The sequence below is a fragment of the Artemia sp. Qi Xiang Cuo genome, chromosome 4, assembly GCF_049724085.1.
Source record: "Artemia sp. Qi Xiang Cuo chromosome 4, ASM4972408v1, whole genome shotgun sequence".
NCBI lineage: Eukaryota > Metazoa > Arthropoda > Branchiopoda > Anostraca > Artemiidae > Artemia > Artemia sp. Qi Xiang Cuo.
Genome location: NC_142797.1, coordinates 85,438,824 through 85,458,318, shown reverse-complemented (window position 1 = coordinate 85,458,318; position 19,495 = coordinate 85,438,824). Strand labels below are relative to the sequence as shown.

General features: G+C 36.6%; 1 protein-coding gene across 1 annotated transcript in view; it reads left to right on the top strand.

Annotated features, from left to right (window-relative positions):
* Nucleotides 1-19,495, top strand: part of LOC148953561 (phosphoinositide 3-kinase regulatory subunit 4-like) — a 108,219-nt gene that overhangs the window by 20,588 nt on the left and 68,136 nt on the right. The window contains 2 exon segments of the mRNA XM_089088005.1: nucleotides 2,744-2,893; nucleotides 13,758-13,930. Of these exon segments, the coding sequence (XP_088944131.1) occupies nucleotides 2,744-2,893; nucleotides 13,758-13,930 (323 nt within the window).

The window sequence follows — 19,495 nt, the reverse complement described above, 5'->3', positions numbered from 1 at the left end:
TTTCTAACGGAAAATGAAGGATTTTCCTAACGGGATTTTTTTTTTTTTTTTTTTTTTTTTTTTTTTTTTGCCAATATAGTCATCCCTGCAATCATAAGTAGTGATGCAAAGTCGTCCATTTATAATACTAACACACTTTTAAGACAGAATTTATTTCCAAAACCTTTCTCACTAGTAGATAATACCTAACATATGTTTTACAGACAAGGCCTCCCTGTCAAAACAAAAACTAAAAAAAATATAAGTACAAAAAGTAAAAATTTTCTATAAGTAGTTAATTTTTTAAAAATCCGTGGGCTAGTTAATTGGTTTGCTTCTCCCCCCCCCCCGAGCCGATATAAAAAAAGTATTTTAAACCAATATATAGTACGTCAATCCATTAAAGTTGACAATTCCTCAGTATGTTTTTGGTTTATCTCCACAACGGCTAGTAAAAAAATTATGTTTATAAAGTTGTCAATTAAAAATATGGTAAATCACACCATGGACATTTCTCGTTTGAACTAATATTTCGGAGACAAAAATTTTTGGCCATCTCATCCCCTATCCCAAGAAAAAGAACCGTTGCACTCCCATCCCCAAACACTCCCTGGCAGTAGTGTGTAAAATGTAAAATTTTAACTAGAATAGAACCTTAATACAAAAACTGGAGATAAAAAAGAGGCAGGATCAAATATTGTGAAGCTTGGTAACTTATGTTACCACACTTTTTGGACATCTTTCTGTGCTGGTAGATTGGAGAATAAATAGGGAGTTCGGAATAAGCTATTCGAGGATTTAAGTTTAACAGGGTTATTGGATTCAGGGAAGATATCTCAATTTCTTCAACTAATAAACGCAAAACCAAGATTTTTAGGGACGATAATAACAAAATAAAATACTGTAACTAGCCGAAGGAACGACATGGCTCAATAGTAACCGAAACTCAAAATCGGAATTTTGATACCGATGGATATATCAAAAGAATCGAATTTTTCTGCTGATTCTAAATATTTGCCTTTCATCAAGTTAAGTATAACGTTTTAAAGGCTACGATCCTGAGACCATTATTTGGATTTTCGAAAACGGGGTGAAACACTACCTAATAGTCAAAGAATCTTAACGGAAATCACACCGTCAGATTCAGCGTATCATAGAACCCTTCCGCGGAGTTTTCAAAATCCTATCTACAAAAATGTGGACTTTTGTATTTTTTGCCAGAAGAAATATCACGGCTGCGTGGTGATTTATATAAATTTTTTTTTTAGGGGTGATCTTGTTCACCCAGTGGTCGTAGAATATTGGGTAAGGGCTCATTTGAACTGAACTTAAAAGCTCTAGTGACATTTTTAAGTGACCACAAAGATTGGAGGGAACTAGGTCCCTTCCCACGCCCTTATTTCACAAAAATGCCCGATCAAAATTTTGAGATAGCCGTTTTTTGAGCATAATTGAACGGCCCAATAACTATGCCTTTGGAGATAATATGACCCCCACAGATCCTGGCGAAAGGTCTTCAAGTTATAAAATTTGCCCATTGCTTACGTATAGTATTTGTTATAGGACTTATGCAGGAGCGTAGTTCCAGCATTTTTTTTTGGGGGGGGGAGGCCAAGAGGGATCCATATTTGGATAGGCAAGGGCTATATAATAGATTTTTATCAAAAATTATTGGGAGTTGGGGCAACTTCCCCCCTCCCCCCCCCAACAAGGACAACCCTGGAATTTTGTATTCATTTTTCGATTTGGGGGGGGGGGGGTATAGTGGGGAAAATTCCAAGGGGAGAATTTTCTAATGGGAGGGAAGTTTACCAGGGGTAATCTGTTCAGGGGATATTTTATACTGGGGGAATTTCCAGAATTCCTATACAAAATAGTTTTCTATGTCTTGCTTTTTATTTTCTGACTCAATTTTACGTTTGGAGATGTTAAGGGTAAATATCAGGAGTAAATTTTCACCGGTATTATATTTTGTAGAGGAAACACGTGAAATTAAGAATGAAGAGTAAAACTAAAAACGAACAGAAATTATTATGTGTATGAGGGGGGTTGCTCCCTCCTCGACACCTCATTTTTTACCCTAAAGTCTGAATTTTTCCCCAATTCTTTAAGAACGACTCCTGAAACACACGGGTGGTTTAGTTAGAATAATACGAATCTTTTTTTAAAGTATCAAAAACACTATAGCGGTAAGAGCGAAGGTTTGAGGAGGGGGCAACCCTCCTCATATACGTAATAAGTTCTGTTCGTTTTAAGTTTTACTGTTGCTCCTGACTTTCAGTTGAAAAAATTATTTTTTTATTCAATCGTTAATAGAGTTGACAGTTTCTGCTGTTTGTGCATTACTACCAAGATCATTGTGCTGTGTCATGTAACCTTCCGGTAAAAGTTGAGGGGAAAAAATCTAAATTTGGTTCGCTACGAAAGAAAATCAGGCGAAATATTTCTTGATAATCTTTCATTAAATAATTGCTTAGATATAGGTTTTAATTATTTGTTTTAAATTTTTAGAACTTTGGGAAATATTCTGCATTTTGCTCTTTGTTTTGGAAATATTTATAGAGAAATTTGTTAGAAAATATGGCAAAATGTACAAGAATCAAAATAATAAAGCCGAAAAATGTTCTTTATGAGTTACCTAGTCCCCTAAAAAAATCGTCTATCCCCTCTCTCCCGCCAGTGGCTTTGGAGTGTGTGAATCTATGTAATAGGAAAATGTGGAATCTTAAATAGACTGTAATTTTTTCTTCTAACCTTTTTTCAGTTAACTGACAAAGCGGTTTTGTTATTTCGACAGTATGTACACACTAGCGCTTATGACAGAATTAGTACCAGACCTTTTGTGATGGATCTAGAGAAGAAATGGATATTTTTTCTAGTGCTGAAAGCTCTTTCATTTTCTCATACAAACAGAGTAAGTTTATTATGAATATAAACCTAACTACTGCCATAGTCTAACCCTGACCTTGTTTTTTACCGAATACCCTTACTTAGATGACCTGTCGGTGATCTGTCGGTCAGGTGTCAATCCTGAACATGAAAAATCCTAAATCCTGACTTATAAAATGTTACATCAGATTACTGCATGTTTTTTTGTTTTGTTTTTTTGTTTTTTTTTCCATAAAATTGTATCTTCTTCATAATGGATATTTTTTCTAATTTTAGGTACAAGAAAAACCCTAGAACTTTGAGACTCAATGGTATAGAGTAATAATGAATATCTGTTCGATGCAGTGATGGTAGGCTAGTACCTAGGGCTGTGGGGGTGTTCTGTTTCCAAAATCTTATTATTATTATTTTTACATTTTTTTTGGCACAATTTTGTATATTTTTAAGATAATTTACCTTTTGTTAGGGCTTCTTTAAATTTATCAAAAGAAATCACTGCGTAAGTCGGTTTTGCTTGTCGGTTACCTAAAAAATGCTAAGAGTGTTTATGCCAGCCATCAAAATCGAATGACATAAAATATGTTAAGAAAATAAAATATAAAGAAGAATTACCCCTTTTCGAATTATAACCTCTCTTGAGTGTTTTCATATTTTTATTTTAATTTGATAAATTTAGAAACTGTCTGTGTAATGTTTTATAAATAATTTTTGTTTAATCTTTTTTAGTAAGAGTCGTGTTTTTAATTAATAGACATTTTAAAATAGTAAACAAATAAATATTATTTAAAAAAAGTAAATTTATTCTCAAAAAGTACGTGTTTTCCTCTATTTATCAGCATAGTTGCCAAGTTTGTTGTAATACTTATCATACCTCTCACCTATTTATGAAGTAACCTCTGTATAAAAACTTGTCGCCTGTTCCAGTAACCGGGAATTCACTTCCGTTTTTACGTTGTCATGATCATTGTAACAGTTGCCACTGAGGTGTTGCTTGAAGTGGAGAAACGGATGGTAATCGCTTGGCGCAAGATCAGGACTATATTGTGGGTTATCTAAAACTTCCCAGCCAAATCGTCCAACAAATTGCGGGTCTGACCAGTAGTGTAAAGTCTTGCGTTGTTATGAAGAAGGACAATTTTCTTTGTCAGCGTGCCAATATTTTTTTCTTGCTCTGTGGAGCTTTCTGAGGGTTAGGGAGTATCTGCTTGGACAGTGGTTCCTCGTAGCATGAAGTCGATCAAAAAACACCATGCTTATTCCAAAAAACCGACGCCATGATTTTGCGCTGGGAAAGTGTCTGATGAGCCTTCAAATTTTCAGGGGAGTGTGTGTGTTTCCATTTCATGTTCTGTCGCCTCGATTTGGGCGTGATATGCGAAACCCATGTTTCATCTCCAGTTCAACCGGTTGCCACCTCAGTGGCAACCTTTAAAAAGATGACGACGATGAAAAAATAGTACTGAACTCTTAGATATTGGAGCTGTCCGCAAGTTCTTATAAAGACGTTACTTTAAAACTAGTTGAGAGGTATGATAAGTGTTTCAAAAAACTTGGTAACTATGTCAAAAAATAGAGTAAAGTATGCTGCAAAGTGCAAAAACTGTAGAGGTATCGGCTTTGTATATATATACCTAGAAAACTATTGTCGACTATACTCCTAAATATAATCAATCCAGCGAGGACCGAACGTCTCCTAGAGGAGTAGCATGGATTCCGGCCAAACTGATCATGCGCTGATCTTGTATTTACTCTTAGAATGCTAGTAGAAGAAGTGAATAAATGGCGCAATAAGCTCTACTTAGTCTTTATAGACTTTGAGAAAGCTTTCGACTCGGTAGATTGCCAGACGCTTTGGAAGGTTCTCCAATACTACGGTATTCCTGATAAGCTCATTCGAATCATTGAAGCGTTCTACAAAGACACAGAATGCTGCATGAAGACAAGTGACGGGACTACTCGTTACTTTCCTATCATGTGCTATCACCACTGCTATTTATTCTTATTATTGGTTATATTTTCCAGACGTGTGGTGGATATGGGATCCAGTTGGATAATAAGAGACTCGGAGATGTTGATTTCGCTGACGATATCAGCCTCTTAGAGTGCTGCAAACCAAAGCTCCAGCATTAGCTTAACCAAGTCAGGGACGCTGTGGAATCTTTTGGCCTTAAGATAAATACCAACAAAACAAAAAGTATGGCGAACACTGGTTCTCCTCTCGACCTACGATGCAATAACCAGACGATAGGGCAAGTCGTAGAGTTCAAGTATTAAGGAAGTGCCATTCACTATTCAGGATCGTGTCAGCGAGGAGTCAAGCTAAGAATCGACCAGGCTAATGCATCTTTCAGAAAACTATCTCAAATTTAGCGCAGCCAGAAGTACTCCCTCCAACTCAAGCTGAGGCTGTTCAACATCAACGTCCTCTCAATGCTTTGCTATGGTTCCAAAACTTGGCACATAGATCAAATACTTGAAAAGAAACTCCTCGTGTTCAAAAACATGTGCTTAAGGCGCATTCTAAATATCCACTGGTCCCAAAAAGTAACAAACGCTACTATACAACAGAATACATCTCAGCCACTGGTAACCAAAGTGATTAAATATAGGAAGTGGAGATACCTTGGTCATGTGATCTGGATGCCCGAAACTCGACTACCGAAGGTTGTCCTTCAGTGGCAGCCACGTGGTACCAGAAGAAGAGGACGCTCCAAAAATACCCTACGACATAGCTACCGGGCTGACCTAGCGAACCTGAATGGGAAGATGTCTGGGTAGTCGTAGCGATGAGGGATGACTGGCGACTCTTCTTGGATGCCCTTAGCGCCTCTGGAAGCACAGGAGGATCTAAGGTCTAATAGTGTATGTTGGTCTATAAGCATAATGCAAAGCGACATTTGCAGAAGTCAAATCCTGACATTTAAGCTTTCTTTCAAGTAATGTCTATAGTAGCAGTAGTTGCACAATTATTTGTTAAAAATTGAAATAAAAACAAACATCAATGAGGAGCAAAAAAAACATTTCGTAAGTTGATGTCACTTCATGGTAGAGGGTGCCAATATCGTGTTGATATACAAGACAATGACATAAAAACCTCCGTCAGTAATTGGAAAATCGGCGAAACTTGAACAATACCTAAATTAGTTGATGTACATTAATAAGCTAATTTAGATAAATTATTTATTAGCTAAGCTAGCTAGTGTAGATATTATATACAAGAGTTTTATGACTTATCCTCTATTCACTTATTTATAGGCTAAAAGTTTGATATTCGGAAAAATATAAGTTGTAAAAGCTTAGGGACACGATATGTTAAATAATTTAAACTTTAAATCATATATATCAATATGAAAATCTGAGAAATGGGTCTGAAATACAAGTGAAAATTCAATAAGATTTGAGTCTAAAAAGTGTACGATAAGATTTGGTTGCATAACCATAGATCAGAAAAGAAGAATATATAGAACATGTTAATATCATTTTTTATGCCGTTAACAGTTAAAACTTATCTTGGGTGTGATTTTATAAGTCCTCTGGAGGAAAGTTGCAGAGCGCAATGGTTATGGCGTTTTAGGTAGTAAAGGACTTTCAAAACCTACTGCTAGGCACGTTTTTTGGATCATTTTGTCTCTTTTGTGAATAATATTGTTTTTAGTGTGCTAAATATTTGCCCATTTTCAAAATTTGGGTAAGTGGATATAAATTGTTTGCGTTAGTATATTGGTATCTAAGAGCAGAGAAAACAGAAAGATTTTCCAAATAGAGTCTTTCCAAAACTTTCTAGTAATTTGGGAGTTCAATATTTGTTGACTTTTGACAGTTCAATGTTTCGGAGTTGAGAATATGTAGTGTGTGTTAATATGCTGCAATCAAAGAGACGAGACACTAGAGAGAGTTCCAATATAGTTATGTTTCAGTAGATTCTATTAACTTGGCCTTAAATATTTGCTGGCCTTGGTCTGTTCAATATTGGCGTAGGTGGAAATACATAGTTTATGTCAGTATATGGTCATCAGAGACAGGAGATAATTGAGAGGCTTCAGTAGATTCTGTTAACTTAGCCTTAAATATTTGTTGGTTTTGGCCTATTCAATGCTTGAGTAGGTGGAAATATACAGTTATGTTAGTACAATTTCATAAGAAAAGAGATAATAGAGAAGCTTTCAAAACAGACAAGGTTGTGAACGTGTTTGACTCTTCACACTGCCATTTTGAAGATGAAACGCACAATTTTTGCTTTTTTAGACCATAATTCTCGCAAAAATTGTGGCAGAACCAGCATTCTTAGAAACTTGAACCTGACGCTCAAACCCAAAGGAGTTTTCTCGTCAAATTGCTAATTATTTTTTTTTATTTTTGGTCCGTTCTTAAATGAATTTTGGCCGAAAGGGTTTAATTAAAAAATTGAACGTTAGTATGAAATTGTAAATATTATTATCTTGTAATTTTAATTGCTTTTTAAATTTTACTGTAGTTCTGATTGCATTTTTAGTTAGTGGTGGTAGACATTTTTCTTCCTTTTCTGAATGTTTTCCATTGGTACCAAGATTCCACATAGATTTGAATTTGTGGATTTGTATAAATATACTAAATCTGTCTATAGAAATTTGTCTTTAGACTTAGCCCTTCGTGTCTTATTAACCTTAGAATAGGCAGGCATACGAGCAGATAAACAGAAGATGGAATATCTAGTAAGATTTGTTTTATTGAATATACTGAATTGTTGTAGAGGTGCTCTATAATTCTGTGTTGGTTAGTTCATTTAAGATATTTGTCAATTATCACATAGAAGGCGAAACAATCACTATCCGAAATAAACCTAAATAGAATAGTAAAGCACTTCCCGAACAAATTTTCGTTTAATTTCAAAGAATAAAGTACTTAATCTAAGTGAATATCAGCTTCAGAGAATTTCAGAATTTGGCGTTTGAGCGGATTCCAAAAATTTTTTTGGAAAAATCGTCATAAATCAGTAAATCCGCAAAACTAGCTTTTTTTATAGCCTAAGGCCAAAGATGACCAAAATTTTCTTGATATTATCTCTAACATCAACTTCTCAAACTTGCCGAGAATTTTATTCACTTAGATCAAGTACTTTACTCCGAAATGAAAAAATATTTTTTTTAACAAATTACTCCTAAATGAAACAAATTACTATTAAAATCATAATTACTCATTTGTTACAGTAGATGGCGCTGCGCCGTTGAAGCTATGCATACCATGCTACTTGAGTTTAGCTTGTTTGTGTTGGAGATGTAGCTCATCCTGAGTGAAGATTTTTTCAACCATTTATGCAGTGAATGTAGTGCTACATTTGTTTATAAAAATTGACTGCAAAAGAAGCCGACGCTAGCCTGAAAAGCTTTTAATTTGAACGCATGACAGATGGCGCCATCTATAGTCGAAAATTTAATTGCATACCAACTATACAAACATAGCGAAGATGTCGCACCCGTTCAGCGCAAATCTAAAGCGAAGCGGAGACGTTGTGGGAAACGCGCAGGCAGGAGAGTCCAAGCACATAAAGTGCACTGTGTACTTCAAGGTGGTGACCACTGTATTCCGGTGATATCCATAGTTCGGAACAACAACAGAATCAAAAGGCCAAGAAATAACCGATACTTGATACGTCTAGTAACTACAGAGTATTCAGCACCTATGCCAACCCTGAGACCTTACTCTCCTGATAATTCTGTGGACCACCTCCCCTCCCGTACTAAAACCTGTAACGCTGAATGCCGAGACATATCTTCCAAACATAATTCTTTGCAACGCCCGATCCCCAACCAACAAGGTTGATGAATTAGAACTTGTCTTGCGCATAAACTTGTGACATAAACATGTGACAACCGAAACGGGTGCAATCAAAGGATATCTGAACTTTTTTAATACCAGTCGCGATAGAGAGGGCAACCGACGTGGAGGTGGCGTAGGAATCTATTGCCTCGAAGATTTACCATGCAAACAACTTGGTATGCCCTCAGATTAGTGCCACAAGACAATTTGGCTCTGGTGCAAGCCGAAGGGGCTACCAAGGACTTACTCATGTATCATAATAGCAGCGATATACTATTCAGAAGGTGCGCGTAATAGGCGAGAATTAGTGATTTATCTGCAATATCAAGTTGACAGTTTTCGGAAACAGTACAGCAATCCAGCATTTATCATAGCAGGTGACTTCAACTTAACCGACAAAAAATGGATGTCCCGTGTGTTGGACCTTAAACAAGTTGTCGATGTTCCCACTCATGAAAGTGGAAACATACTGGACCTCATACTAACAAATCTCGAAGTGTACTATGAACCGCCATTTTCCTTAGGACCACTTGCAAATATCTGATCCCAACATTTTATGCTGGAAGTCGAAGAACAGAAACGTATACCTAAACTAAAAAAGACTAGAATACTGTACAGACCGCAGACTGAAAGCTCCATCCAAGCCTTTGGCAGATGGATTGCGAACTTCGATTTTGCTGCAATCTGTGCTATAACTGACATCGATGAAAAGGTCAAGACACTATATTCAACTCTGCAACAAAAATACAGCAAATTCTTTCCTGACAAAATGCACTTGGTCTGTGAAACAGATAAGCCGTCCCTAAAGTCAGAGCTTACAATAATGATCAAAAAACGATGCAATCTCCATGCCGTAGGAGAGGAATCAGAGGCGAACAAGTTGAGAAACAAAGTCGTTTCAGCCCTCCGTGTATCTAGGAAATGGTATATACGGGAAAAAGTAGCTCCAGTCCTCAAGTCAGATTACAACAAATGGCACGACGCAGTAAAAAGGCTTACTGGAAAACAGAAAGGGACGGAAGTACGAATCAGCAACATAGACGGGAGTTTAATCAGAGCCTTGTATGTTAACGAGTTTTTTACACAAATTTGCACTTTTTACCCCACCATAAGTGACGAACAGATGAGCAATATCATCAACAGTTGTAGTGCAGAAGGTGTTGTAGAAGGGTCTGAAATATCAGTCTTTTGTGAAATCGAACGACTATGCAACAACTGTGCCACATACCCAGGTGAACTCCCTGTGAAGCTACTGAAAGAGTACTCACCTTTTTTAGCCAAACCCATGACATCAATCATAAATCAGTGTTTCTCAGAACAATCGTTCCGAAAATTGTGGAAAGCTGCCTATGTGCGGGTCATTCCGAAAGTAAAGGCACCCCAGTCCTGCGACCAGCTGAAACCTATATCTATAACTCTCAACTTGGCTAAAGTGGCCAAAATTTTTATCCACTGTGCCCTATTACAGCAGATTGCACCCTCAACAGACACTTACCAATATGGCTGTATACGAGGCAGTAGCACGGCAATATACCTAGTGCGGGTGTACCATTTCATAGTTGAGTGGCTGGACAGCCCAAACAGTCTTATTGATTTACTTTTGGCAGACTACAGGAAAGCGTTCGACCTTATAGAGTACCTCATTGCAGTGAAAAATCTGAAAGAGATGGGAGCTGGAAAAAACTTGCTGCTATTAGCGAGAGATTTTTTACGAGGGCGACGGCAATCGGTATATCCGTTATTTGTCGATGATATCCGCTCTGAGTGGACCGAACTTACTTGTGGCTGTCCCCAAGGATCGAAACTAGCTGCCCTTTTATTCCTTGCAGTCATCAATAAAATCCTTGCAGAATTAGAGGAGCGTTTCAAGTTCGTTGATGACTTGTCTTCGCTTTTCAAATACATAGTAGAAAACGCTGTAGCAAAACAGCAGTTCAAACCAACATTTTTTTCGGACGTCGTTAACCAGTGTAAATCTAATAGCCTGCAACTGAACGAGCAGAAATCGAAAGTTCTATGCTTCAACCCGCTCAAACGAGATATTACAATGCCAGATGTTCCCTTTCCAACTGTTTCATCCGCGAAAATACTAGGCGTGACTTTTACAAGCGATTGCTTGTTTAAACTGCACGTATACAATTTCGTGCGCAAAGGCCACTATTCAATACAAAGTCTAACGAGTATGCGAAGGCTGGGTTTCTGCAGATCGTCAGCTCTTACTGGCTTACACGACATACATCAGGCCAATCCTTGAATATTGTTGTCCTGTCTGGGGTCCCCAAGCACAAAACACTGTCTACATGTCAGAGAAACTAGACGTTTAAAAACGTGCTACTAAAATAATTCTTGCACCCAGGTATGAGAGTTACGAGCATGCCCTTGTGGTTATGCGCTTGCCCACTTTGTTCGCCCGAAGACACGATTTGATAATGAGATTCGGGAAATCGCTCATGACAAATGAGAGACATCGCTTAATTCTTCCTCAAACCGCACCGACCCCCAAACTCACCAGGTATCAGAACAGACTACAACCCGTCAAATGCCGAACGAACAGACTTGCAAATTCCTTCGTACCATATTTTGTTAGTGTATTAAATAAGTGATATTTTTTACTGAAATGACTGTAAAAATAGCATAATTTAGCGTTCAGTTTTGTTTGCTACGAAAGCTATTTGATTAAACGAATACGAATAAATGAAAATCAAAATTCTACGAGAATGCTGTTTTAAATTCGAGACTCACGTTCAAGTTTCTAAGAATGCTGATTCTATCACCATTTTTGTTTTAGGATCATGGTCCAAAAATAAGAGACCGATGAGCAATTTGACGAGAATACAGTTTGGAATTTGAGTCACGATACAGTTTCTAAGAATACTGTTTCCGCCGCCATTTTTTTTTTCAAATCATGGTCCAAAGATACAATAATTCTGTATTAGATGACTGAGAGTTGTGGAACACGTTGAGACACCCTGATAGTTATGTCAGTGATGTCTATTGCCTTGGCCGTTAAATATTTCAGAAGATGGAAATATATAGTTTATGTTAGTCTACTGTCATGAGTGAACTCCAAGCCTGATTAGCTAATCAAATAGTTCGTGGTAACATACTGTAAGTCAGGAGCAAATCGGCAAAATAGCAACCGAAACTGTAAAACACAGAATTTTCATAACAATAGATATATCAACTGAATTGGATTCTTATGGTGACTCCAGATATATAAAATTCATCAAGTATTATGTACCCATAAAAAGCTACAAGCCTGAGGAAATTTGGATGTTTTTTTAGAAAGGGTGGGAACGCCCTTAAAATGTCAACTCATCTTAATAGAAATCATGTATTCGGCATATCAGAGAACCATACTGTAAGGGTTTCTAGCTTCCATCTGAAAATATATGAAATTTTGTAAGTTTATCCAGAAAAAAGATAACGGATGCGTGTTTATTTGTTCTGTTGTATTATTATTAACTTTTTTGCCAGGAGGATCATATCGAACTATTAGTTATATGAAATCGAGAGAGGGCTCGCTCGAAAGAAAATTACAGTTCTAGTTCCACATTTTCCAACCAAACCGATTGGGGCGCAACTAGATTACTCCTTCCCTCCCATGCTCCTTTTTTACCAAAGTCATCCGATCAAAATTTTTAGATAGCCATTTCGAAAAAAGGGTTGTGTAAGTTAGGAAATGTATCTAGTGTTTACATGTAGTATGAATTTTCCAGGGGTAGGAAAGTGTCCGAGGAAGAAATTTCAAAGGGAAACTATACACGGGGGAATTTACCAGAATTCTTATACACAATCCTTTCTATTTGATGTACTTTCTCTTTGCAAATTTAATTTTACTTCTGGAGGTATTCCGGAAAAATTGCCCAGGGAAAATTTCCAAAGGAGTTGCGATTTTTTGGGCATTTTTCCTTGGGGGGGGGGGGGGGATTTTCCTCGGGAGAGCGTCTCCATGGGGGAATTTCATGGGGAGAAACTTTTCATTGAGGCATTGAGAGGGGAGAGTTTCCAGGAAAAATTTTCCACGGAGGGAGGTATTCTGGTATGTTTTGAAATACGTTTGGAAACTAGAAGAAAAATAAGTCTTTTTTTAAACGAAAGTAATCTAAAAATAATTTTCCAGGTGGAATTGTCCGCAAGAAGTTTCTTGGGTGAATTTTCAGCAGGGATGGAATTGTCTGGGGATGGGGGATCTTACGCGAGAGGAGCTTTCTGGGGAAGGAGGAATCTTCTTGGAAAGGGGATTTTGCATGGACAGAAAAGGTGGATTTTCTGGCATTATTTGGAAAACGATCAGAAATAGCCAGCAGCTTATTTTTCTTGATCCTGACCCTGGGGAATTCCAAGTCAGGGTTTTTGTAATATTTGTTCATGTAATAGAAGTTTTTCTGTATTTTATTCAAAATTTAGAAAAAAAATTATGCAAAATACTCTTATTTTTTATTGAATTGCTTTGTTATTGAATTTCGCCGAAGTTAATCTGAGCAAAAAAAAATATAAGAAATATCGAAATTTGATACGTCGTTTATTGAAAATTGAAAATAAAAATATCGATATATCGTTTAATCAAATTATCACCCAACACTACACCCTACCTTGCTGCGGCGGGGATCGAACCCTGAGCCCCGTATTGCTAAGCAGAGTATCAATCCACTATGCTACAATAAGGTTGTTAAACATACTAATATGTCAGATAGGTCTTTAGCTCTAAAATGTAGATACTAATATGCCAGGTAGGTCCTTAGCTCTTGGATTCTTGAGCTGTTTTTCCTAATCATGATCAATTAGTCCTTCCTTCACTCAATTACACCAGTGGATAAAGACAACCCATTAGAAAGTAACCAGTTACGACTTTTCGGTGCAACAGCAATTACATGCATCTCTCAGTATTTTTTCCTTTCTGTTTCAGGTTTGTCATGGAGACATTGACAATGTACCTCTATTTCTTTTCTTTCCATTTAAGGTTTGTCATTAAGCATTAAATTAGAAAATCTGTACCTACAGTTTTTTCTTTCCATTTCAGGTTTTCATGGAAACACTAAATTAGACAATCTTTTGATTTTGTTTTTATTTTTAGAGAATATCCATTTCAGGTTTGCCATGGAGACATCAAATTAGAAAACATAATGCTGACGAGCTTCTCCTGGGTGCTTCTCACTGATTTTGCTTCCTATAAACCTACCTATATTCCTGAAGATAATCCAACGGACTTCACTTATTTCTTTGACACTTCAAGAAGACGAGTGTGCTATATTGCACCTGAAAGGTATGAAGTTCTATTGCATCTGTTGAACATAAATTCTGGTGATGAGGGGCTAATATTATTCAATAGAACTTCTTTTAGAATTTTTTTACGAAAGTTTTTAATAAATTTTTAAGAGGAAATTTATACAAATTTTAGAAAATTATATAAATTAATCAATTTTCATTTATTAAAATTTAAATTTTTTTTATAAAATTCTAATAAAAATTAATAAATTTTAGAGAAAATAAGCTTAAAGAATTTTTAAGCGCAAGTATATATATACGTGGTTTACAGAAGGGACAAATGCCTTGTGGTATACTTTAGCGCTCCAAATAATACACAAACGGAGACCAAAGCCACCTCAAGCTGACTCATCTGATGAAAATAAAATAAACAAGAAAACAGTCGTATGTCGCAACAAGTCCTTATGTTGACTCCTCCCATAAAGTTCCATTTCTCCTTTAAATCCTGCCTTATGACCACTTCCCAACCCCTGCGAAGACATCTTGCTTTTTGCTCGAATCTATATGGATTGGGAAAAAAAGCAATCTTTGACAGTCTGTCACCCTTTAGCGCTAGAACGTGTACTAGCTATATCAACCTTTCCTTTATTATAGCCCTGGAAAATAGGATGGGATAGAACCACATTTTTTCCAAAGCTTGTTTGTTTGAAATGCGGTCAGTCAACCAGGTACCTAAAACTATCTCTTGGTGGTTTCTCTAGTACAAATTTACCGAATATTTTCTACCTTTCAAAGCACCTACGTTTCAGAATCATGCCTGACCGCTGTTAGTTGTTACCGTTGGATTCCAGTATTCTAATCTTGGTTTGTATGCTTGTCTTCCTATTTTTCCAAACTTTTTTAACTGTGAAGAGACACAATGGGCCTTGGCTATTCTACCTTTTACTTATTCACTGCACTTACCGTCTTTATTAATAATACTACTCAAGGAAGAAACTCCTGAAAATTCAAAAGAGAATCTACTAAAGGTGATGATTGATGCTGGTTTTCAGCTTCAACAAATCATTACCTTGAATAGTGGCGGGCCTCACGTCAACAAGAAAATTTTCATTGATGAACTGAAAAATCAAGACAAAGGAGTTCATCTATAGGACATTGGCACCTGCATGTCGTGAATAATGTATATCACGACTGTTTAAATGTTATCAACGATTTTACTGCACACCTAGGCATAGGACTGCGTTACTTTTCCAACGGACCGGCCTTAGGATGCAAAGACCTTGACTGTTCAAAAATAGGAATCTAAATCGCCAAAAAAAAATTGTGAAGCTTATTCCAGCCCTCACAGAAGCAGCAGTGAAAATATTTGAACAGTGGAAAGTCGTGTGGACTTATTTCCCTGATTTTGTCACTAGGAATTGATCATTGCTTGCAAATAGCTCTTAATTTGAGAAAATGGTTTTGTTAGCTTAATCGGAGCTGCTTAATTAAAGCTACGGCACCTTGTCATCAGCGTTCTCATGCTTGTGCTGAAAACCGAGTATTTTCAAGAACCGAGCAGTGGTATATCATCAGGTTAAACATCTATTCTTGGTTATTGAAAGTAAACTACGGTGAAAAGGCGCAATCAGCTTTAGAAGGCGTGAACCAAAAGGCTGAGCTCTTGTTGGTCACCCGCAAATATTTTATCTCCTTTTCCAAAGATTTGATAGCGAGAATTCCCTCTTCAGGAGAGAAGTTGTGCTGTTACACGTGAAATTCCTTGTTCCTTCTTTGAGAAAAGCCCTGTGACCACTAAAGGGTTGCTAGCAGTTGCAGGTCTGTTGACTGTTAGTGTTGATTTTTTTTTTAATTTCAAAGGTGGGAGGCAATTGATCGAATTGAAAGGTGAACTAAAAAAGCACACAATCAACGTGTTAACAGATACTGAAAACATATCCTTATATGTAACAAGGATAGGAGAAGTCCTAGTTTGACCAGTGACATACGTGCTGCTCTTATCGTTTTACATTTAACTGCATATGTAGAATGCAGTTTTTCCGAATCAAAATATGCACTGAACCAGCCTTGGACCTCTGTGATTGAGGGCAAACTGAGTGTCAATGCTGCACTGAAATCGTAGTATGGAAAAGTTGAATTGTATCACACTTCCTCTGAGATTATTTCTTATCTAAGGGATGCCCCATTGGCATATGGAAAATATCTTGAAGGGCTAAATGCCAGGAAAGCTGAAGAGACAAAACAAAAGAGAGAAAGCAGCTAGAAGAAGAAGATTGTCGAACACTGAAAGAGAGACTCTAAAAGCAGAAAGAAGCTATAGCTGGATTAGAAAATTATGCTGATAGAAAGAAATGACAACTCTATGCGCAGGGAACAGTTTCAGGTTACCGTTTGGAACATGGGCGCCGGCAATGGGGGGGGGGGCATTGGGGCCAGGGCCCTCCTTCTGGAAATTTGGGACTATAAAGGAATTATAAGGAAAAAACCACGGAAAAAGAGCAGAATAGGGAAAAACATGGAAAAAATGTGTTTTGCCCCGTTCTTACAAACAGTTGAATCTAAATGCATTAAATATTATGGTGTTTGATAAACAAGTTCAAAACTGTCGATATTGTTAAAAAAAATGTCCGTCCAACGCTTCGGCATTGCTCAGCATAACTGATTGCTGGGAGTTTATATCTTTTTGTAAATAAGCTATTGTTTTGTTTATTTTTTTATAATTAATTACTTTTTTCATTTTTTATACTTTTACTTTAATTGACATATTTTTCCATTGCCTTTAAAAATATGTTTGTCTCTAAGCTTCATTAACATAATTTTTTTTTAACTGAAAATAAGGAGCAACATTAAAACTTAAAACAAAAATAAAATATTACGTATATTAGGGGGAGGGAGGTTGTCCCTCTCCTCAACACCTTGCTCTTCACGCTACAGTTTTTTTGGCCCTTTAAAAATAGTTACTTAGTATTTTAATCAAACGACCCTTGTGTTTCAGGAGTTGTTTTTAAAGAATTGGGACAGAATTTAAACTTTAGCTTAAAGAACGAGGTGCTACGGAGGGGCAACTCCCTTCATATACACAATAATTTCTGTTCGTGTTAAATTTTAGTTTTGCTCCTTATTTTCAGCTGAGAAAACTTTTTTTACTTAATTTCTGATCGCTCTATAAATGAGTCCAAGATACCTGGCTTCTCCTCCAAGGAAAAATCCCCTATCCCACAGAAATATCCTCTGGGCAATTGAACCCTGACAAAAATTTATCCCGTATAATTACCCTTAACATCTTCAAGGAACAAATTGAATCGGTAAAGAAAAAGCAAGACATATAAAGTAAGTCTCGTATAGGAATTCTAGCAAATTCACCCAGTGTTAAATTTCCCCTGAAAATTTCACCCCCTGGAAACTTCCCTCTCCATGAAAAATTCTCCCCGTGTCAAATCTTTCCAACAGAAAATTCGTCCTCCTCTCCCCACTCAAAAAATGCATGCATACTTCCCAATAGCAAATAAAGCTATAGTCAAATTCCATAACTTAAAAACCTTTCCTCGGGGGCTGTAGGGGGTTATTTTATCTCTAAGAACATAGTTATTTTAGGGCCTTTCAACTATGCTGAAGATAAAAGCTATCACAAAATTTTGGTCGGACGATTTTGGGAAAAAAGTGGTGTGGGAGGGGGCCTAGTTGCCCTCCAATTTTTTGGTCACTTAAAAGGGGTACTAGAACTTTCCATTTCCGTTAGGATCAGCCCTCTCTCAGTGTTTTAGTTCCACTGTGTCGATACAATCACCCATGAAAAAAAAACAAACAAAAAAAAAACAAAGAAACAAATAATGATCTTTCTTCTGGCAAAAATTACAAAATGCCACGTTTTCGCTGATATGAGCTTGTAACCTCTACAATAGGGTTCTTTGATACGCTGAATCCGATGGTGTGATTTTCATTCAAATTTTATGACTTCAAGGGGGGTTTTCTCCCTTTTTTCAAAAATCAGACAAATTTTCTCAGGCTCATAGCTTTTGATGGGTAAAACTGAACTTAATGAAACTTATATATTTGGAATCAGCATAATAAGCCAATTGGTTTTACATATCTATTGCTATCAAAATCTGCTTTTTAGAGTTTCGGTCCCTATTAAGCCGGGTCGCTCCCTACTTACATTTCGGTACCACGAACTGTTTGATTACCACTCAAAATCCAAACAGAGATCATTGAAATATTCATCGTTTTTTCTGTGTTCAAAAAAGTCACGCTCATAAAACTACAGCTTTATGAAATGTAGTTAGACAAATAAAAAAAGTTCCTCCCCTGAAGTAAGGAGCAGTTTAAAACTTAAAACAAATATAAATTACTCTGTATATAAGGGGGACTGTCTCCTTCTCAACGCCTTGCTCGTTAAAAAAATTTTTTTTAGTGTTTTGAAAAACTTATTTTTCTAATTGCAAAATTTCTTTAAAAATTTGAAAAAAACCAAACTTCATAGTAAAGAGCAAGGAGCTTAGGAATAGACAGCCCCCTTGATATAAAGAATAATCTGTTCAAATAGGTTTCAAATTGACTCCGTGCTCTCAGTTGAAAACTCTTTTTTATTTAGTTTCTGATTGTTTTCCAAATCATACCCAGGTCTAACCAAGGTATAATTTGAGGTACCGGTCCCTTAAATCCCTGGTTAATTGCTTTTCAAATATGCAAATCAAAAATTGTGCGTTGATTAGTGCCGTCCTTCGTTTAAATTTGCAACATCAATTTTCGATAAAATACACACAGAGAAAGACAGACAGACAAATATACTTAAAAAATTGGCTATGAATAGTAATTCTGGTAAAAGGTCCTTGTTAATATTATTACTAACGAATTTCGGTTGGATGAAAAGGAGTATTATTGTTTGTATGGATTGAAATTCTGTGTGACTGTTGATCTTCTACATAACTGAAGCCATCACAACCTCTACAGTAGGATTTTCTTATCGATTAATACATTACATACATTTGTTGAAACACATTAAAGTACTGCATATAAATAGAAACAAAAATAACACCATTTAAAATTGCTGAGAACTAAGCTCCTAGCAGTATTTGCAATCCCAAATAAATTTCCTGGCGGGGCTGATGATGACCTGCCTTGCATTTTCCACCTCTGTGCTGGTAGATATGGAATGTAAGACTTTAGCTGAATAGAGAAACAATTTAATTAATTCCTACTCCCCCTACCTCTTTCAACATTTATCTTGAGCCTTATGAAGAGTAACCAGTTTGTCCATTAGAATGTACTTTTTTAGAAATCTACCCTACCACTACCTAAGCAATGACTCACCCCCTCATTACAGCTAATACGCACTCACAGATCACTAAAAGTAGCCTAATTTCATTACAAATAAAGCGAATCAACTTTGTTGAATTCATTACTGCCACCGTGTGGCATTGCTTCTTTTGCAACTGAGAAGTCTAAAATACAGTTATTGATACTTTTAAATCAATTAGCGTCTCAGAATTTTAAATTGATTACAAATTCGTCCTCTTCGGAGTAAAGTCGTAGTTTGGTGCCCTAAAATAGCAAGAAAACAAGACTTTCCCCTGACCCTATCTGTATGGTCCAAAAAAAAAGATTTAAATTCACGTTAGAATGA